General features: G+C 44.9%; 2 protein-coding genes across 2 annotated transcripts in view; both read left to right on the top strand.

Moving 5' to 3' along the window:
* The first annotated feature begins 1,957 nt into the window (after nt 1–1,957).
* On the top strand, nt 1,958–6,591 carry LOC134458220 (trichohyalin-like). The gene is made up of 7 exons (XM_063210412.1): nt 1,958–2,029; nt 2,194–2,252; nt 2,481–2,799; nt 3,219–3,590; nt 3,756–5,614; nt 5,938–6,046; nt 6,377–6,591. The coding sequence occupies exons 2-7, from the start codon at nt 2,240–2,242 to the stop codon at nt 6,576–6,578; spliced, it is 2,874 nt and encodes a 957-aa protein (XP_063066482.1). The 5' UTR covers nt 1,958–2,029; nt 2,194–2,239; the 3' UTR covers nt 6,579–6,591.
* A 2,191-nt stretch (nt 6,592–8,782) lies between these two features.
* Nucleotides 8,783–22,500, top strand: part of si:dkey-220k22.1 (multiple epidermal growth factor-like domains protein 9) — a 196,704-nt gene continuing 182,986 nt past the window's right edge. The window contains exon 1 of the mRNA XM_063210415.1: nt 8,783–9,485. Coding sequence (XP_063066485.1) covers nt 8,927–9,485 — 559 coding nt within the window. The 5' untranslated portion in view covers nt 8,783–8,926. The remainder of the gene's footprint in view (nt 9,486–22,500) is intronic.

The raw sequence follows: 22,500 nt of genomic DNA, 5'->3' as shown, positions 1-22,500 counted from the left end.
TGTCTGTCTGAATAGAAAACCTTCCTCACCATCCCCCAGAGCTTGCAGATAAGGTCAGGAGGCTGAGATGGCCAATCCATTCATGTGAAAAGTGTTAAAGCCCATTGGGAAACTCCAACTCCCATTGTCATTGTGACACAGCACTACACAGCACACACTGCACACATCGAAATTGCATTTATGCCTCACCCATGCAAGGGGGAAGCCCTCAATGGGGCCCCTAGAGAGCAATGCTGCGGGACGGTACCATGCCTCAGTCATGGAGGAGGATGGGGGAGAGCACTGGTTGATTACTCCCCCCACCAACCTGGCGGGTTGGGAGTCGAATTGGCAACCTTTGGGCTACAAGTCTGACAGCCTAACTGCTTACCCATGACTGCCCTCGCACACTATCAAAGCTTATGGGCTATAAGAAGGATGTGGCACATCTTGCAGTATGAGATGACGCATTATCTTGCATGGGCTTAAAAGGAGCCATGGCTATGAAGACATACCATAAGCATTAAAGGAATGCTAGATATACATGACTTTTATTGGACCACCTGTCAAACTCAAACAGCATAATATCCTTTGAAGAGAAAATCCGAAGTGCTCAGGGAATTGTTCAGAAAAAAATCTTGAAGGTGCTCTTTGGTGTTGGGGAAAAAAATATCTTGTCAAAAAAGGGAGTCCAAGGCACTCTTCTTGTGAAAAAATATTAAAAAGCCTTTATTGAAACATGGCTAAAAGTTTTAAAACATGGGAGCAGCGACCCACGCGTTTCGGCGCAAGCCTTCCCCTGAAGAAGGCTTGCGTCGAAACGCGTGGGTCTCTGCTCCCATGTTTTAAAACTTTTAGCCATGTTTCAATAAAGGCTTTTTAATATTTTTCCACAAGAAGAGTGCCTTGGACTCCCTTTTTTGACAGCATAATATCCTTATCAACCTTCTATTTTACACGTTCCCACATAAAATTGGTAATATTAATCAGAACTCCTCAAAATTCAGTACCAAGTAGGCCTAATTATAGTCTAATACTACTACTACTACTACTACTACTACTACTAATAATAATAATAATAATAATAATTTGCTTAATATTAATCTCCCCAAATAAGTGAAAATATTTTAAAATCATTTAAAAATACATTTTAAAATTAAATTATATTTCATTTCTCCAACAGCGCCCCAGTCTGGTTGTGGTGTAGACTATACTGCAGTGCAGCTCAACGTACAGTAGGCCTACAGTAGACTAGACAGTCACTATCTAGTATGCCTACCCTAGGCCTACTGCACATTTCGGGTAAATTGATCCAAATGCATATGACTGGTAGATAATAGTGCATTCAAGCAAATATAGGCTAAATAGGCCTAATCGATTTATTTTTTCCATAGTTGTGTAGAGTATCTTTGGTGCAAAAAAAATGCATGATTCATCATGAGCAGACAAAACAAATCACAAAAGACGTATTGCCTAATAATAGACGTACTTTGCCTAGGCCTACATACATTTTAATCAGGCTTTGTTATATGATCGTTTGAAGCCTTATCTTTTTATGACTTTTATTGTCTTTGTGCCTGTGCGTGCTTTGTGTGTGTGCGTATGTGCATGTGTGTGCACTTTCTCACGCTGGTGTGTGAATTATGGGAATGTGTATGCGTGTGTGTATTTTGGAAGCGCTTTTATTCAACTTAGTTATACTGCGCTATATAAGTATATGTTGTATTGCATTGTTATATTTTATAATGTAATGACAATATTTACTGTATGCCTAATACAGAACAAATTGTGCTCAGCGCTAATCCTTTGACTAGTCATGACTGCGGATGCCAGAAGAACGTTGACGTCAAAGATTCTTTATTAATTTAGATCGTCTCTGGTTGACGTGTACGATTTCCAATAGGCATATCGACGCAATAATGGTTGTCCTGGTTTCACGTAATCCGTAGATAAGAGATTATTTTCTGATTTGACTGTACGGAATGCAGACATGTTTTGTTACTGCGTGCTGAATTTACTTTGAGGTGACAACGTCGTTGACGCATTACAGGTAGGCCCTACAGTAGGCTACTAGGCCTATCTAAACACTTACAAGAGGCTTCTCTCTGTCCATTTGGAACACTGAGGGTACCCCAAAATAGTCTCTGTTCAAATTAATTGATGACTAATGTAGCCTATATTTTGACGTTGTTTCATTGTTTTATCCCTGTTCAGATGTCAAAACACAATAAAGAGGTCTTGGAAAAAGGGCTCTAGCGCTATGCCAGTGACAGGTGTGTAGCCATTGGGGTGCGGGTCAGTAAGCAGAGGAGGAGAATAGACTATTTAAATATTTTATAGCGTTTTGGTGATTTGATTACATTTTAAATTACCTGAATGCATTGATCTCTTTTACATTACAGCTTATAACATGATTATAACATGACTTACTACATGACAAATGACATGATTGTAAAATATAGCCTACTATAAATCGTTTGAAATTTGAATGAATCCTACAGTAGGCCTAGAGCTAGAATCGGCCAGGGGAACGGACACCCTGAGTCGGATTAGGGAGGAGGAAAAGAGGACAAAGGACCTGGAGGAAGAGATGGAGCTGGTGCAGAGGAGAATCAGGAGCATGGAAGAAGAGGAGAGAAGCCTTGAAAAAGAGAGGCAGGAGAGGCAGCACAGCTTGGAGATGCAGCTGAAGGACCTCGAGCTGCAGCTCCTCCAGGAGAGGGAGAGCGCACAGAGGCAGCACGAGCAGAAGCTGAGAGAGCTGGAGGCACAGTGCAAACTGGAGCGAGAGGCCACGATGACAGCAGAGCTGCAGCACAGGTATGTAATATCTTGTGCAGGGCCGCTGACAGCTTGGGCTGGGCCCAGGACAAAGTAATCTGAAAGGGCCCCCCATCCAATATACAATGTAATGGGAACCCAAATTTGGGCCCCCTGTCTCCCTGGGTCCGGGACAACTGACCCCTTTGACCCCCAAAAATATCAAATTAGAAATGAGTACATATGTCCCCCAAAACAATATTTTTTTCTCGGTTTTAACACTTAATATGTTGTCTTTCACTATTCTCCATCTAATGAATAGATTGAATGTTTTGAAAATGATAGCATTTTGATTTTATTCACTGTTTACCAAACGTCCCAACTTCACCGGAGTTGGGGTTTGTATGTATGTATGCTACTGGACACATTCATTTCCCTCAGGTTTAATAAATGAGACTACTCTCTACTCTACACTACAGGCTCCACATCAAAGCCCTGACGGCCCAGAGAAGGCAGGAAGAGATGACGGCTGCTCTGAACGAGCAGAAACTCGCCACGGAGGCCCTCAGAGAAACCATCGCGGCGAACGAGCGGCAGAGATGCCAGGAGGAGTCTCGACGGCGAGCCGAGGCGGCGAGACGGGCGGCGAGAGAGAGAGCCGAGGCGGCGAGACGGGCGGAGCGAGAGCATGCCCTGAATGAGGAGATCCAGGCCCTGAAGAGGAGGATGGAGCACCAGCAGAGGAGACGCGTGGAAAGGGAGGAGAGATGGAAGGAGATGCAGAGGCAGATGGTGCATAAGCTGCAGGTGGAAAGTGCCAGAGTGGCGGAGGGGTCTGACGGATGGGAGAGGTAAGAGTAAGAGTAAGAGTAATTTATTTGTCACATACAACCCTAGCTAGGCTAGCGTGCAGTGAAATGACAGTAGGTAACTCCATATGTGCAGAAAAATATAAATTACATAAATGAATTATACATCATAAAATAAAAGTAGACGATTTTCTTAATTGTCCATAGGTGGAGAGACCTCTACGAGTTACAGGAGAGCCAATGGAAGGAGAGGATAGATGAGCTGAGGGGAGCGTTGCTGGAGGCACGACAGCATGAACAAGAGTCGCTGTCGAGGCTGAGAGAGGACCGGGAAACGGCACGCGTAGAAGAAGACAGGCTGAGGAGGCTGGAGAGGAAGGAGAGGAGGAGATACTTGGAGGGGGAAAGAATGAGGGAGGCGATGGAACAGACCAGAAGAGATGAGATCCTGAGGAGCAAGCAGACGAGTGACTGGCTGGGTAGCACAGAGAGTCTGTCAGATTGGCAGCAGGATATCGGAACACCTGTGAAGACCAAGAAAAGCAAGAAAAAGGTGCACATGACAACAACGAGAGGAGACAGGGAGGAAAGAATGAGGGAGGCGATGGAAACGAACAGAAGAAAGAAGATCCTGAGGAATAGGCAGACGAGTGACTGGATGGGTAGCACAGAGAGTCTGTCAGATTGGCAGCAGGATATCGGAGCACCTGTGAAGACCAAGAAAAGCAAGAAAAAGGTGCACATGATGACCACAGCCGACTGGCTCGCAGATGTTCGTCGAAAATTCGAGGAAAGGGTGCTGAGAGGCCGTAAGTGGCAGGAGGTGGTGGACATGGAGGGAGAGAGTTGGGCAGACGGGGATACAGAGGAAATGGAAGGACCAGTGAAGTGCAGGAAACGCAAAACAACAGTGACGGCAGGTGGCTGGCAAGGAGATCTGGACGAAGACCGGACGAAAACGCGACGCTCGCGAACCCAGTCTCAGCCTGTCACTCAGGCCACCGGCCATCAGACGCCTCAACTCAAGAGCTGCCTGAAGTCAAACAGGCGGACAAAGTTGTTGGGCGAGACTGTGAAACATCGGGTGGCATTCAGGGAGCTGAAAGAGATGGAGGAGGAGGAGCAGGTGGAGGACAGGAGAGGGAGAAGAAGGAAGAAGGCTAAGCAGAGTCTCTCAGAGACTCAGAATCACACAGTAGATGAGGAGGAGGTGGCGGCGGTGAAAGAGGAAGAGGAGAAGGAGAAGCAGGTTGAGGAGAGGAGAGGGAGGAGAATGAAGATGGCTAAGCAGAGTCTCTCACAGACTGAGAGTCATTCAGTGGATGCTGAGGAGGAGGAGCAGGAGCGGGTGGTGGTGGAGAGGAGACGAAGGAAAAGGAAGATGGCAAAGCAGAGTACCTCACAGACACAGAGTCCCTCAGTAGATGCTGAGGAGGATGAGGAAGAGGAAGAAGAGGAGGAGGAGGAGGAGGAGGAGGGCATGGTGGAGAGACCTACTGAACAGAGGAGGAGGAGGACGATGAACGGAGTAGCAGCAAAAGTGAAGCGCTCCAGAAGTGCTCCAGAGCTCGCCTCCGCCCAGGCCAATGGGCGTTGGAGACGGAACGTCAGAGAGCGTCCTCTGAGGTCAAACATGCAGATGACTGTGGACGAGGACACCCCAGCATCACAACATCACAGGACATCACAACAAGCCCAAGGTGGCACAGTAGACACTGATGATGATCAGGAGGAGAAGGAGGAAGAAGAGGAGGAGGATCTTGAGTGGGAGGAAGAGGAGGAGCAGGATGTTGAGGAGGAGGAGGAGGAGGAGGAGGAGGAAGTGAGAAGGAAGAAGGTGATGGGGAGAAAGGAGAGAGAGAGAAAGCGGGCCCAGAGACAGAGAAAAGAGAGGATGGAGAAGGATCAGGTTGAGAAAGTCTCACTAGCTGTTCTTCCAGCTGATGAGGAAGAGGAGGAGGAGGAGGAGAGGAGGTGGAGGCAGAGTATGAAAGGCCAGATTTTGGATTGGGTGAAGCAGAAACTGGCAAATAACCACAACGTTATCCAAAACATCGAGAGAGAAGGTAGGCGCAGCACGTTTCAGCCTTGTAAGATATCCATCATATCTCATCATAGTTTTTCAAGTCATTCTTCATTCATCCTAATAATTCATTCAACTTCTTTTTCTTACATTTACAACGGTGTGTGAATGATCCTGTGGCCTAGTACGTCACTACTCTGCTTTTTAAAACGATTAAATCATATAGTATTATACGGTACTATCTGATCAAATAGGCTACAAACAATCTCCGACTTTTAAAATCTATTATAACATTTTCTGCAAACATTGTGTGACTCCGAACTACTTATTCATGTTATTATTTTTATTTTGTGTGTGCTGCATCAGTGCTCCACTGGGTGTCGTTTGGGTCCCGAGAGAGAGCGCACAGTGTGGCAAGTCTGGAACAACTGGCGAGGCAGAGGGAGCTGAGGAGGCTGGAGGAGTACTGGGAGAGGTGGGCAGTGGTGTTAAAACTATACGTAAAATTTAAGAAAAAGAAAAAAGAAGCACAGTTTCCTTCCAAAAACCGGTAGTACGGTGACTTATCTGAGGTAACTTATCTGAGTAAAAGGGCGACCTGTGCGTTTGTCTTACAATCAGCTGACTATGCGCTGATTGTATCAAGTGTGTGGTGGGTCCTTGTTAGGTTTTTAGCGTTTTTGAGTAGCAACACACTCTATGTGCCTCATGAGGTACAATGGAGTAAATGGGGTAACAGCTGTGTAATATCATGTGATAGTGTTATACTTACGCCATAGATGTATTTTTACTTTTGACTCTGAAGGTGGGAGAACGCCTGGCTGGAGGGGGAGGAGATGGAGAGGAGGAAGAGGCAGCAGGAGGAGGAGGAGAGGAAGAGGAGGAGGCCATGGGCTAGAGTCAAACGGCTGTGGAGATGGCTCTGCCCCTGTGTTGCAGAACCCCATGACGTGGAGCCTGTGCGTCGTGACCCACAAGCCTTTTGGGAGACTGGGGCCTGGGGTTGAATATGGGGTTCAAAATGTGTGTGTGGGGGAGTGGGTGGTGGGGGTGAGAGCATGGTGGGAGTGGTGGTGGTGGGGGGGTGAGTAGGAGGGGGATGCGTGTGTGTGCCGATGGGGGGCAGACTGGTGTTGGGGTGCGATCTGGGGTGGGAGCAAACAATCTTTTCAATGTCTGAAAAGTGTAGGGAAAAAAGCATGCAGATGATGTTGCTGCACCATAATGCAACATGCGCTCATGTGCCAGACTCAACTCCTGTACCAATTTTGACCACAAGATGGCAGAGTGGTCTTGTGATATTACAGAGAGCATCCCCATATCATACAGCCACTCTTAACTACACACAGATGTGTGAAGTGAACTGTTACAAATTAGGGGTGATTCAAGGGGACTGACACAAAAATAGAGCTAAAACGTCAGGAGCTATCACCTTTTTGATGTTTTTATTTGAATAAGTGGGGATAGAAAAACAACGACCAGCTAAAATATGCAGTCAATCTTATTATTCAAGAGCTTCATGAGCAAACCTGTATGCTTATATGCATGCAGAAATATATTTTTTGCCATGGATAGCAGGGGTGTAGCTGGAAAATGTAGGCCAAATTGTTGGCCTCCTAAAAGAATAATCTGCCCTCCACTACCACCGTTTGACATCACAGTGCTTTGTGGATCCCTGCGAAACAGACACATTTCTTCCCCTCATTTGAAAGAAAGACAAATAATAAAAGTCCTGCATGCAAGAAGTGTGTTGTCATTGTTGTTGTACAACTACTTGTTTCTAATCTTTTGAATAATGTCTTGACTTAATTGAACCACAAGAAGGCTACTTCAGACAGAGTTGAGAGAGATAGTTCCCCTAACCAAATACAGCAGTAAGTCATCACAGTATCTATTACCTGCTGTGATGCGTAACAGAGAAACCGTAACAAAATGGTCACAATCAAATGGACGGAAGGTCAGAAATTGCTTACTAAATGTCAAGCATCTCTACAATTATGCTTTTTATCCAGCCAATTTCTCCATCTCAGCACACTCAATTCCCACAATAGTTCACAAAAAAACACAGTGTACAACAAGCAAGCAAGTGGGATAAAGTGCAATGTAAAGCCGTCAACAATCAGTGTTGACTCAATCGCAAATATTTACATTCAATGAAGAAACGTGGGTGCATACTATAGGCCTACCGTAAGTAATCAGATCAGAGGTGTGAAAGGTAAAAAATAAAAGTAAAAAAAGACACATTTTCCTTCCAACACAGGTGGTGGTGACTGTTGACAAATAATCTATTGCAAAAGGAAGCGCCATAGAGTTTTACCTGTTTTATATTGGCTGAGACCAGGGCTGGAGTGGTCATCTGGCATATATGGAATATAGGACATCTCCCCGGCCCCCAGGGGCTGGTTTGTTTTTTTACTTAGAGGTCATCCCTCTATTTAGATGGGGCAGCCTATTTGTCTATCTTTAATGTAGCCATTGGACTGCGCCAATCATGATATTATAGAAAAGCAGGGAGGGGGCAGTATGAGTGGCTGGTCTAGATGCCCAAAATGACAGTGCTGCTTTTCAATCCCAGTCCAGTCCTGACTGAGATTGACACTGGCCTCTCTTGGGAGTAATATTATGGATGAGATGTGTGGCCCATGCCCAATTTGGCTGACAGCAGCTGTGCTCACAATTTGTCAGAAGATGGCGCTATATACCTGTATGGAAATAGAACCTACAACCCCTGACAGCAGGAGAAACTCATGCGATGATGTGAGTGGGATTTTACCCTATTTATTTAACCCTACTATCATTTTCGATTTATCATTTATCATTTTACTTGAAAAATGTTAAATTTTTTAAAAAAATGTTTTTTTATTGATCATATAATTTAGTCTAGACACTTTTTGTGTACCTTTGTAAACTCTTTAAGTCCATCTTTCTGTTTTTAGATGATGAACACTGTCTATTCAAGTTGTCCAAGATAATTTCATGTGTCTTGGAATAATTCGTCAAATGTTAAACATGGTCACATAATTAAAAAAAGAAAAGAAAGAAAGAAAGAACGAAAGAAAGAAAGCAAAAAGACAAATCCATCAGGGTGCAGCAGAACAACCTTGACCCCGCCCATTTCTCACCATTGGTAGAAGGCCATGTCTGTCATCCGGCAGTCGCTCGTCCTGCATGTGTTTGGTGGGGGTAATGAGAGTAGTAGAGTACAGGCGAGCTGTCACAGACTAGTGTGCCCTGGGAACCGCACGGCTGAGCGAAGTGTTGAAGACTGTACGAGAAGGGCAAGGAGCACCCAAGAAACACGCTCCCAAAAGGATTACTTCACAGAGGTTCACATGGGGAGTTAAAAAAGAGAAGCATGGAGCGCAGTCAGTTAAATATGTTTGCATCTGTGAGTTTTTGGTTACTTGTATTTTTGTGCGTAACCGATCCATCTCGTGCTGCACCTCGCGCCAAGGATAACAATGCCTCGCATAGTTCAAGGCGTCCGCGTGCGGTCTCCAGTGCGCCTTTGGAAGTGTACAATACCACCACAATGCCAAACTACTTACCTGATGATAAACTGGGGATTTTAACACTTTCTGCATTCACCGCGACGACCACGGTCGCCAGAACCTTAGGAGAAGCGGCGACTCCGTTCCCGACAACAACTCGAGGCACTTTTATCGAGTCTTCTACAACAACAGTGGAACCAACGGTTAAACGCAGGGATGTAACGGATGTAACAGCGAACACGATCACAACAACAGAAGCAAAACTGAGTGGAACTACAGCTTTCTATGGTACAACCAGTGCCTTACCGAGCACTTCTGGAAAACCAGCTGAATATACGACTCCCTCAGTCACTTCAAGCACTGTGAGCCTCACCACAACCACGGCAGCACCACCTGTCCAAACCACCACGGACAGTAGGCAAGGTGAGTTGCATCGAGGAGGCTGTTCCTCATGTCGAAGTTCAACGTGAAAAATTAAACGGTTTGGTGTGAACATTGCATTAGAGTTCTAAAACTTAATAGACATAAACTTACTGAGAAGAGAGTCAAGAGACAACGCACGTGTATAGGTCAATGCCACTTTTAGTTGTTAAGAATTGTCATTGCATAGCCTCCTTTACCCACTCATTTGAGCCTAGAGCTCTATACACTAAACTAGATCCGCTGCATAAATACATTGAAGTCCCAGCCCAGGCTTCTTGCCTGCATTGGGAGCCTGACACACATTGCATTTCAGGATCCAGGGCATGCAGCAGCAGCATCAGTACAGCTATTTGGTGCTAGGGATGGGATATCGGTATCGGTGTATCGGTATCGGGTTCAGATATCAACATATTTTCAGAGATCGGATCGGATCGGAATTTTCCCAAAGTATCGGAATTTTCCCAGGACTGATATTGAGCCAGGATTAATGTTAATTTGAAGTCATAACACTTGCATATTAGTTTTCAGGATGGGATTGTTACTTTTTTACTTGATACTTTTACTTATGAATTCGTTTCCTGTTCTTTTTACTTCCTTTTCTGACCAAATAGTCATCTTTGGCCTACCTCAAGTTGAAATTCATGCATATATGAGGTTTTGGTATTGGATCGGAGTAGTATCGGTATCGGCAGATATCCAAATTTAGATATCGGGATCGGATCGGAAGTGAAAAAATGTGTATCGGTGCATCCCTATTTGGTGCATTCTCACAGAGGCATGACACATGGGCTTGAATGCCATGGAGGAATGTGGTGAGTCTCTTCTCACTGCAGTATGAAGGGGTGGACAGACAGTTAGTCAGACAGTCTGTCAACATCATTTGCTTTCCTGGGCCAGAAGGAGTTAACACTGTAAAAAAGAGGCTGAATGCAGCAATTTCATGGTAACAGGACAGGATTGTCACTAAACTGTGTCAGTGTCCTCGGCCTCCTGTTGGATAAACTGTTATTTCTCGCCATATAGTATATCTCAGCTGTGTTGTGAAACTCCATGGCCTTTGTCTCTTGTGTTTTTCTTCTCCTCGTTCCTTGAGAGCTGGGGGGAGTGATGGATGACCCCGTATGGAGGAGCACAGGTGCAGTGAGGTAGTCAGGCAGCAGGCTGTCCCACGGGAATGCACCTGCCTCCAGTCCGCTCCACTCAGCATCCTCCTTCATGCTATAGCTAGGGGCCTTTCTGCTGATATTACTGCAATTGTACAGTGCTCCACACAGTAACATATTGTGTGTGTGTGTGTGTGTGTGTGTGAGAGAGAGAGAGAGAGAGAGGGGTGTGTGTGTGTGTGTGTGTGAGTGAGAGAGAGAGAGAGAGAGAGAGAGAGAGAGAGCGAGAGCGAGAGCGAGAAAGAGAGAGAGAGAGAGAGAGAGAGAGAGAGAGAGAGAGAGAGAGAGAGAGAGAGAGAGAGAGAGAGAGACTGTGGGTGTGTCACACATGCACACACGCCAAGTGCTTAATCAAAGCCATTTATGAAGCCCTTGACGGCTTTTCGTCTACACGGGAAACCAACTCCCATAAAATGATCACAATGGCAATTATGGGAATCGATCATTCGGCGGGTCACTGATGCTCACCCCCCGTGCCAAGGGGGCCGGCAGGCAGGACAAATGATGTCCTCTGTCAGCAGCTGCTATTCCAGGCATAAAGTGCATGCATGTCACTCCTCCCAGCCGAACTGAACTGTGCACTATGCGGTGGGGTGGGTGCCTTGTGAGGTCTTGCATGGCCCCCCCACCTCATATACTGTACTTTACTGTACCCCCACCTCCTATACTGTACTTTACGGTACCCCCCACCTCCTATACTGTACTTTACTGTACTTTACTGTACCCCCACCTCCTATACTGTACTTTACTGTACAGTGCCTCACTCACTCACTCGCCCCCACCTGCACACAGTCAGAGTGCCAGAGTGCATGCCATGAATCTATGGCAAGATTAGTTTGACCCTGAGTATGGATAGGGGTAGGTGAGAGAAATGGATTGGGAGATGAAGGCTTGGAGTGTGTGTGTGTGTGTTTGTGTGTGTGTGTGTGTGTGTGTGTGTGTGTGTGTGTGTGTGTGTTTGTGTGTGTGTGTGTGTGTGTGCGTGTGTGCGTGGCCGCTGACAGCTTTTGCCTGGCCCAGGACAAATTAATCTGAATGGGCCCCCCATCCAGTACAGTACAATGTAATAAAAACCCAATTCCGGGCCCCACCTTTGTCCACCCCCTGTCGGCTTCCGTGTACACTGTGTGTGTGTGTGTGTGCGTGCATATGCACAAGTGTGCGCACACGCTTGTGTGTGTGTGCGTGTGCGTTCAGTGCAACTGTATAATGTGCACAGGGTTAGGAAGTCAATCGTCTGCAAATCAGCCTAGTGCAAACATCTGCAGCAGCAGTCTGAAAGCACTGGAGTGGCTCCTTCAAACACATGGAGCCTGAAAGAAACAAAAGAGGAAAAAAAAGTAGCCTAGAAGAAAAGGAACATTTCAAATACACACAGGAAATTGCTGGCTTGAGACCGAGCAGCTCTGAAAATCCAAAGCAAAAGTATTGGGTTTTGCTTTTCTTCTCTTTGATGTTGAAAGGAATATATTTTGCAACCAGTGTTAATTTCGTCAGCTTTTTTTGATTTAGTCTTAGTCTTAGTCACAATGACGAAAATCAATTTTAGTCTTAGTCATATTTTAGTCATTGCCTTCCCAATTTAGTCTTAGTCTTAGTCAAAATGACGAAAATCAATTTTAGTCATAGTCAAATTTTAGTCATTTTAGTCATTTTAGTCAACATTTCAAATTTTAGTCAACATTTCCATTTTTAGTCATTTTAGTCAATATTGTGTAAAATAAATAACCTACAATGGCTATTGTTATTTCACAAAGTATTACTAATATAGCCTATTGCAGCAAATATTCACCTTGTTACTTGGTCATTTTCCACCAAAACCCAAATCAGTAATTTCAACATCATAGAGCAAAAGAGCATCACACACACACACACACACACACACACACACACACACACACACACACACACACACACACACACACACACACACACACACACACACATCCAGGTGCAGGCTGCGCTCTCTCTCTCTCTCTCTCTCTCTCTCTCTCTCTCTCTCTCTCTCTCTCTCTCGTGCATTAGAAGCTGCTGCATATTATATTTCATTTTGAGTTTGATCACGGAGGAAGCTACATGCTCTTCTTCACCTGACCGCGGGACTTAAAGCCTGCAGATTGCCAATGCCGGCAGTGGGAAGACCAGACATCCCAAGTCTGCATGAAGTTCAAGAAGTCTCCCTGATAGTGGCTTCCCGATGACCACGAGTCAGATAAAATACTGCTGATGTTAGACTATGCAAGTTAGCGGTTTTTGTTTTCAATTGGCAATGCGAGCAGAGAGAACGATAATGACTCGTGCGGCATGTGTGGAATAGGCTTAAATAGATTGCGCGAGCACGCTTCGTATGCCCTGCAAAAGTCCCAGGAAAAATAGTTAGGCAGGGGGGGTATGCGGACTGGACGATAGAAAGGACACGCACATACAAATATTTAAACACTAATGCTGTTTTGTTTGTCGGGATGTCGAGGCTCGATAAGCATGACCTGGAAAGAGTTTTTGGAACTTAGGAAGACGCTGAAGACGCACGGAAATGCTGTCGACTTTCTTGGGTCTTTTAGCGTTGCTCTCGACGAGAACAAGTTTCAAATCTCAACAGTTTAAAACTCCTTAGCGATCGCCCATCCATTGATTCTTTTCAAAACTGGGCTACAGTAGCCGTGCCTCTGTTACATTAGACAGGCCAACTTTCCCCCTGCTGGCGCGCGCTCCCGCGGTGACTGATTTAAATACATTCACAAATCCGACCTTCATGATTTGCTTGCTGCCTACTGATATGGTTAAACAACAAATATAGCAAACATTATTAAAAAAGAACAGACAACGAACGCCGGGCTAAGACAGCCTAAGTGAAAAGGAGAATAGTGGAAGCTCGAGGAGGTTTAGAATGACAGTAGCCTAACAGAGGAGGATTGGCGCGACTGTCATTACCTACTGCAGAAACACATGTCTTCGTCATGGATAAGAGGGTTGTTGAACAGTTTCAAAATGAACACTTCCCTCAACGTCGGCTATTTTTTCTCTTTCTCTGGGAATGTTTTAGGACCTAAACTCAACTTAAATGGACTCACTGAACTACTAGGCTACAGAACTACTGACTGAGCCGCGCCATGCATTGGCTGCCAGCAGATACAAGCGAGGCGACACAGCGTGAGCGCGCAATCACCTATGAAGTTCAAGACACTAGGCCTATATTACAATTACAAATTACAAATTATTTATGAATAATTATATATTTTTAATGTCCATTCGTCCATGGCTTGTAAATTTCGTCTCGTCTTAGTCTCCTTGACGAAATTTTTTTTTTTTTTTTTCGTCATATTTTGATTTGCTTGAGGCAATTTTTAGTGCGTCATCGTCTCGTCATCGTCAAGGGAAAAAGGGGCGTTGACGAAATATTTTCGTCATCGTCGTGGTTGACGAAATTAACACTGTTTGCAACCTGTCAAGTTGAAAGTGCAACTTGACCTGTCTCATTAAGATGACTCTGCTGCTACAACTAGTGAGAGAAAAAGGCACTAAGTTGAAGTTTGTTTCCCAAAATAGCTCATGAAGAAGAGGCTGTGGCTGTCTGCAGCGTAAAGTAATGAAAACATCTCAGATCAGATAGTACTGTTTGACTGCTGCAGGGCCACAATGAAATTAAAGTACAACATGTGCGTCTGCTTGAAAAGCTGCAGATTGCATTTAGCAGATGCTTTCAAATCAGATTAAAACGGAACATAATAATCTGCATAATAATCAGAATACAGAACACTCAGTCATGGGTACTAACTTAGCGGTTCGGGCATTAGACTTGTATCCCAAAGGTTTTTGGTTCAACACCTGACCCACCAGGTTGGTGGGGGAGTAATTAACCAGTCCTCCTCCCCATCCAACTCCATGGCTGAGGTATCCTGAGCATGGTACTGTCGTATACTGTCGCGTACTGTCGTGTACTGTCGTGTACGTTTTGGGCTACCCCCTTGCATGGCTGAGGCATAAATGCAATTTCGTTGTGTGCAGTGAGCACTATGTGCTGTGGCTTTCACTTCACATAACAAGCCAGGTTTGTGCAGATGAATATGGATTGTCTGTCATAAAGACACTTTCTCGACTCACCATCATTATGGCATCATTATGCACCACAAGTGTCTTACAGATCTGTACACTGCAAGACCGAGCCCCGTGGCATCCTTGCATATCCGATCATATGCTTGGGATAAGTAACTAGTTTCAAGAAACAGCCAATTTGGTGCAATGTACCATGTTTCCTTTCAGTCTGTCAACGTGTTTTTTTGGGGCTTTGATTTTTTTTTTCAGCTGCATTGTCAGCATGTGGTTGGAAGATTTTTTTTTTTTAAAAAGACAGAGCACTCCATATCCTGTCGTGATAAAATCTGTTCCCCTCTCTTCAAATCAGGAGGAAAAATGGACCTGATGCGTCCCATCTGGCGTTCCTCTAAATACTGTCCAAAGCACATCTTGACTGACTTCAGTCCTTATGGGGGAATGTTATTCTCCTGCTCTGAGACAACATAAATATTCTGCGTCCCATGAATGCCCTGTGGAGCCCATATTGGACATATTGGGCGATGTTTGCCTTATCTGATGGTTGACATGAGGGTCATAATTTCCACGTGCCTACATCAACAAGATTCCTGCCCCTCCCACTCTGAGATTTTTTTTTCATTCACATTTTCATTCACGTCATCAACTTGGGGTTTTCATTGCCGAGTTGTGTCTTCATCAACCTAATGTAGAGATGTAAGCTTACGTAGAACTGGTAAATTATGCATCTGAAGACAGTTAATCAGAGAACACAGAAATGAAGGATTGAACATGATATTAAACAGTGACCATAATGGCCAGGCCAACCCATCAGTCTATCATCTCAAGCAGGTCATTCAAGCTTCACATTTTCCAGTTTCCAATGTTATTTTCCAATTCAGTACACAACATTCTGCCATAACACAGCAATGTAAAGAAAGGACTGCTGAATTCAGGAGCTAATGTAACAAGCAGCCTGAAATGAACTTAGCTCAGTTGTTCTCTGCCTCTACACCTTGGGCTCGTCTTAACTCTGTAAGGTCTGGGGCCTTTCAGATAGTTTCAAGTAGTCTGATGCACCTTGATATGTTTAAGTATTTCTTAAAACTGAAAAGAAGTAGTAGAAGTACTGTTACAGATGTAATTACAACACCAGTAGTGTGTTATTACAAAGGTGAAACCATTTAATATCCTATTACTAGTGTTGTAATTACATTTGTAGCAGTACTTCTACTTCTACTTATTATACTACTTATTATTAAACTAGTTATAATCTTGAGTCATTAATGCTTTTGCTTTCAGGGTTTATATCTTCAAATATCTGAACTTGGGGTTTCATTTTGCACCTCTGTCAGTGCTTCCCTGCTCCCTCACCTCTCTTAAAGTCCAGGTTCTTTGGGTTTGATTAAAAAAAACCTGCTGAAGAATGATTAAGAGCTCAAACGCACACACACACACACACACACACACACACACACACACACACACACACACACACACACACACACACACACACACACACACACACACACACACACACACACACAAACGCACTAACTTTAATTACTTAACTTTATAACAATAGTGGAAAGTTTGTGCGACTTTCTCCTGTGGCAGTGTCTAAGGTGGTGGTATGCGAGGTAACTTGAGTATAATAGAAATCCATCCGTCGCCGTCCTATCCGCGATCCAAATATTGTGTCAGAGCAAAAATAATTGCCTTCTGATTTACTGTCCTATAGTTTTTTAGTCTCAAGAAATTCCATTAAAGCGCCAGGAGAAAGGCGGTGGGTGGTGGGGGTATAGTAACAAGCCTGGTGCCATTTATTAATGTTTGAAGGCAGGGCCACTGACCGCTTTCGCAGGGGCCGGGACAAAGTCATCTGAAAGGGCCCCGAAACCCAATCCGTATAATGTATTGATGGGCCGATTCTGGGCCCCTTTCTCTCCCTTGGCCCTGGTCAAGTTACCGGTTTACCCCTCAACACCCCCTTCCCCCGCTTTCCTGTCTGAAGGGCAGGCCTGATTGAGAATAGTCAGCATGCTGGCAAACGACCTTCCTTAACGGCCCTGTGATGATGCATTATCTACCTACCTGCTGCCAAGCAAGAACAGGCTCATCCCTCTTTCCAAGAGAGTTTCCAAGCTGTCATTAGTGTGTGTGTGCATGTGGGTAAAGGTGTGTGTGTGTGTGTGTGTGTGTGTGTGTGTGTGTGTGTGTGTGTGTGTGTGTGTGTGTGTGTGTGTGTGTGTGTGTGTGTGTGTGTGTGTGTGTGTGTGTGTGTGTGTGTGTGAGAGTGGGTGAGTGGGTGAGAGAGGCAGAGTTGGTCAGGGCTGACGTAATGTGTGTACGTGGAGCCAGTCAGCTTGACAGTTTTGCTTGCATCACACTGCATTGCCATTTGGAATGCATAAGCAACACTAGCAAAATCAATATGCTATCTCTCCAATTAGGCTGGACTCCGTTGGCATTTGTTATTTATGTTAAAAGCATGGGAAAGTGACCTGTAGGATGTTTCAGCCGTGTCATATGTAATCATGTCTTTTTTAAACGATCGTTAAAAAAATTGCTTGAATATGCCTCGGTCTTTCTTTTCAGTGAGCCGAAATTATGCAGACCTCTGCCTTTTTTTTTACTTGAGTGGATTTCAAAGTCAGAGATAAGCAGACTGGCCTTGTAAACATTCTGTGTTGGCTTAACCTTGGGTGAGCGAGGCCAGCACTGTTTACCAGGAGTATGTGTTTGTAATATAGCTCACGCCGAGTCCATGGCAGAGTTTGTTCTTCGGATCAAATATTCGTCTCGGGAGCTTTACTTTTCCAGAACTGAAAGGTTATTAAAATGGAACCTCATACCCACTTGTGAGGAGGGCGTCTATTAAAAATTGCCTTAATGATAGGCCTTGCACATGTCAAATCAGTGGTAGGTAGGTAGGTTGTTAGTTATATGCCTCATTGCTAAGTAGCTTTTCAACAAACTTCTCGATTGCCAGTACCAGTGACTTCTGCCCTGTCCACCACAAGGCTTGCATGGTCTTACCATGTACCCTCGTACTAATTTCGCACAGAGGGTCTGGAAGTCTGGTTCTGATTTTACCCAATCACTAATGTTTGACCGTAATGTGTGGTATGGCATGGGCAGCCGTGGCTTGATGGTTAAGGAGATGGGCCTTCAGATCAGATGTTTGCAGGTTCAAATCCCCACCCTTATCCATCCCTTCCTTCCTCCATAGTTGAAGTGTCCTTGAGCAAGATGCCTAACCTCACATTGCTTCAGTGACCGTAACCAATACCTTGTAATATCTGTTTAGTTGCTGTGGATAAAAGCGTCAACTAAGAGTAATATAATGTAATGTAATCTGCCTGTATATGATTCTTTCAGCAAAACACACAAAGCAGTAATGCTACAATTGCTACAACGCTTCATGGAGCCTCCCCCAATTCACACAAAAGTGTCGTCTACTGTGTTTGAGTCCACTTGGCCTAAACTTACAGTGCTGCTTTTTTCCCACTGTGAGTGTGGTGAATCTTGCTTTGGTTTGAAAAAGCAGATTCTATCTGACCATGTTCGGTCTACAGTCTACACTCCCTCTGCTCTCAGAATACTTTAAGTGTCAGTCCACTTGGGATGTGTCCAACAGAACGGCAGTAAAACAATGTAACCTCCAAGCTGTTGCTCTCAATAAGCTTTTGTTGTTGTTGTTGTGTACAGCAGTATCACCACGTCTGTGCACACTAAAGGTCACTGAGGTTTACATGCCACTACCGCCCTTGACTTGACTGAATGGAGGTGGCAGGTTGGAGAAGTTGGCTATTCCGCACCATCTCTCACTTCCTCTGAAAAAGGAACGAGACTTGAATAGAACAGGCAGGTCATTGTTTTATTTACTGTGGTCAGAGAGCTGTGTTGTTGATCTAGGTGGCTGTACTTTCAGCGTGATCCTTCATCTGTGTAAAAACGAAAGAAAACAAAACAAAACAAGAGCCAGTCATACATGTGGTCATGACGAGTTCATAACTAGACAGCCATTATGAGGCTCATCATGTCTGAGGAACAAGACCAGGAGGGGGATCCCATATTTGTTCATTTACTTTGACTTTTACTTTTGCTGCAATTCATAGCAATTTAAAATAATTGAGTTTCCTCTTTCATCATTTCTTACAGGCCTTGTGTGCATGTGTAGACGCCGTTTCAGGGAGGTGTGGGAGTGTACTGTGTATTTGGAAGGTGGTCTTATTTATTGTGTAGGCCTATATGTTATGGTGCAGTAGTAATGGTAGGCTATATGGTATTGCGGCAGTGGATTGTCTTTTTGACACTTGAAATGAGCTGTGCCTGCATGTGTGGGCATGAGTAATGGTGTGTGTGTGTATTGGCGGGGAGGCTGGCGAGCATGCGTGCATGTGCGTGTGCGGGCGTGCGCGTGCGCATGTGTGTGTGCGCGCATGTCTGTGTGCGCGCGTGTGTGTGTGTGTGCAAAATGGTGGGTGGGTGTGTGTGTCGGTTGGGTATGGAACCCACTTGTCCTAGCTGCCCTCTCCTTGTCCTGTAAATGCACTGCTTGTCCCGGAGATGGGCTCTAGTAAATGACAGGGATGAATTGGCGTCCTAATCCTTTTAAGCAACAAGCTAACGCACTTGGCTGTCCTGCTGAATGCTGAGCACCTCGTCTCTTGTAACCCACCACCCTCCCTACCACCCTCTCTCCTCAATGCCTTCAACCTCATGGGGGGTTCATTATACAGCAAACACAGCCCTACCACATACAGTATTCTGTCCACCTAAGTTTCATGCTATTGCCTCTTACATAATTCTTACAATTTAGTTTTATTTTGTTCGTCCCGTATATAATTCCTTCTTGTTTATATTTCAGGTTATGATTTAAAAGAAAATTCAGCAAAAAAAATCAATAATCGTGATTATGATTAATAATCGTGATTCCGATTTTGACCCAAATAATTGTGATAATGATTTTTTTTCCATAATCGTGCAGCCCTAATACAATGTATTGATGACCCAATTCTGTGCCCCTTCTCATCCTGGGCCCGGTACAAGTCACCCATTTGCACCATTGTGAGTGGGACAATGGGGGGGGGGTCACCTCCCCTGTGGCAGCTAACCCTCATTGGGGCTTAATCGTCGTCATCAATCCTCATATGTTTTGGTTGGTCCGTCCTGCACACTGCACACTAGGAGCTGCTGCCTTCCTGGTGCTCCCCGGTCTCCCAGTCACTAGTCCCGTCAGCAGTCAAAAGGGGATTGTGTGAGCTCTTTAGCATTCACAGCACCTGCCCCCCAGAAAGAGTCGCTCCACTCCCTCCCCTCCTCCTCCTCCTCCTCCCCCTCCTCCTCCTCCTCCCCCTGAAGGCTGAGTCCAGATCAGCTGAAAGCCAATGTTGCTACACGTCTCCTCCTGCTTATCCGTCTCGGCACCCCTCCTCCCTCCTTCCTCCTCATCCTCCTCTTCTGCACCCCTTCTTCCTTCCCCTTCTCTCCCCCTCTTCATTATCCTCCTCTTATTTTCCCCCTCCTCTTCCTCTTCCTCATCTTCCTCCACATCCCTCTCTCATCCCCTTCTGCATGCCTCCTCCTCCTCCTCCTTCAATCTCTCTTCTTCCCTCCCCTCTCTCCTCCCCTCCGCTCGCCTCTCTTCCCCCTGGACTCCAGTAATCCAACAAAGGTTTGCTGTAAAAATGCTAATAGGTGTTTGCTGTGGTGTGGTGGTGGCAGGGATTTTGTGTCTAGAAATAAATTGTAGAGGTGCAAGGTTTTTCTCTTTTGCTGCTACTGCTGCAGTAAAAAAAAAAGAAAACGCACGCACGCACGCACGCACGCATGCACGCACACACACACACAAATTGCTTGAGCGTGTCCGCCATTGTACAGCCCCAGCACACCTCCTTTTGTTTTCTCCATTTCACCTTGCCTCCAATGCACTCATTTCACCAAGTGCCCGCGCAGGCTGAACTCATAAATGTCAGGCCGAGATGCAGTCATGTTTACGATTAGGTCGAGAGAGAGAGAGAGAGAGAGAGAGAGAGAGAGAGAGAGAAAAATATAGAGGGAGAGAGAGAGTGTGAGATTGAGAATGAGAGAGAGAGAGAGAGAGCGAGAGAGAGAGAGAAAGAGAGGGAGAGAGAGAGTGTGAGAGTGAGAAAGATATATATAGAGAGAGGACTGCCTTGTTTGTCTTCATGCAGAAGTCGTGAGTTTGCATACTTTAAAGGCCATTGCACTGCCGTATGTCCTTTCACTTCACTTCATTTGTAACATCCGTGTCTTCCATTTTGTCTCGATATTGCAGATCGGCTGGTAGATAGATGGATAGATGGATGGATGGATGGATGGATACAGTAACTTATATAGATGGATGGATGGATGGATGGATGGATGGATGGATGGATGGATCAATACACACAAAACTAATAAATATCTGTTGTAGGATAATAAGGACTATCTGTCTGTAGTCAGATGAGAATCCTAAGAAGAGCCAGTTCCTGCCCGTGTTGTTAACATTGTCGAGTTCAAATCTTCTTAAGATGAGGATGTGAAAGGTACTCTAACATAGGAACTTGCTCCAGTTTTAGCCCAGCTTCCCCGTCAACAAGGGGACTTTCATTCACAGAGGTCACTTTAATAGCATTTCTGGACTGCAGATAGGTCACTTTATTAGCTTAGTTGGTTGTCGACAGGGCCCAGCATCGGTGTATTGTGACTGGGACGTTGGGTGTTCTCACACCAAGACAAATACCATTTTCTAGCACGTCAGCCACTATCCCTTATGAGTTTCTTCAGAAATAAAGTTATTGCAGACATAAGCTCTCTTTCTCTCTCTCTGAGCACCATCCGTCTCTGATGGGTGGGAGAAATGTCTAGTAACTTAAACCACAAATGCAGGAGACGGCAGCGGGTGAGGTTTTGTATTGATCCGTGGGTAGGTTTTTACAGCTCTTAAATAGATGCCTTGGGACAGTAATCTCCCATCAGTAATTGGAGTCTGCTGTTGGGTTTTAGCGATGCGGGCTTGGTCACCCCAAACTTGGCCTCGTTAAAAGGCTGATGGGAGGGGAAAGCACGAGTGTTATTGAGCTCTTAATCAAGCATGCTGCTGGTGGTGAAGGCACAGAGATGAGATGAGACTGCATGACAGGAGGAGGGAGGTAGTCCCATGTAGGGCTGGGCAATATGACGATCTATATCGTTGTCGTGATATAAAAGTGTATATCGTGACCTTTCTCCTAAATCGTTTATATCGTGATAGTAATTTTATCAATTTTATACAATTGAATGTCATTTAATTGCATTTCATGTTGTCACAATACACACTATAAGTTCATGTAACTGTAAAAATAAGAATAAAAAGATCAATTTTAAAGAAAAGTTGTTTTGTGACATGAAATAATAAAGAGCAAATAATGAGAATAACTGAAAACGTATGTAATTGTGCTATATCGTGATATATATCGTTATATAAAGTAATCCATATCGTTATATAGTTTTTTTTTTTATATCGCCCAGCCCTAGTCCCATGGCTGCATCTGGTACAGTATGTGCCTGACCTGGCCAGTGTCATTGAGAAAAGCTGGTTCATGGATTCAGGGCAAGCCAACTGGGGAAATGGACAAAGGGGTCTGTTCTCCCGGGCCCAGGTAGAGAGGGGCCCAGAATTGGGTTTTCATTACATTACATGGGGGGCCCTTTCAGATGGCTGGACCCTGGGCCCGGCCAAAGCTGTCAGTGGCCCTGCATGGATTAAATGTCATTGGGAAGCTGTTATAAGGTTATGAGCTGTTATACTTAATGTCCTCCTCAAGTTGTATTTT

Source organism: Engraulis encrasicolus, chromosome 11 (genome assembly GCF_034702125.1).
Source record: "Engraulis encrasicolus isolate BLACKSEA-1 chromosome 11, IST_EnEncr_1.0, whole genome shotgun sequence".
In the NCBI taxonomy this organism is placed as follows: Eukaryota; Metazoa; Chordata; class Actinopteri; order Clupeiformes; family Engraulidae; genus Engraulis; species Engraulis encrasicolus.
The sequence above is the reverse complement of the archived record's forward strand: the minus strand, read 5'-3'. Positions and strand labels throughout refer to the sequence as shown.

Bases quoted from the DNA above. Each gene is read 5' to 3' on its own strand.
- LOC134458220 (XM_063210412.1), top strand. The intron at 2,800-3,218 runs GTATGTAATATC...TCTACACTACAG, and splicing joins ACAGCAGAGCTGCAGCACAG to GCTCCACATCAAAGCCCTGA. The intron at 6,047-6,376 runs GTGGGCAGTGGT...TTGACTCTGAAG, and splicing joins CTGGAGGAGTACTGGGAGAG to GTGGGAGAACGCCTGGCTGG.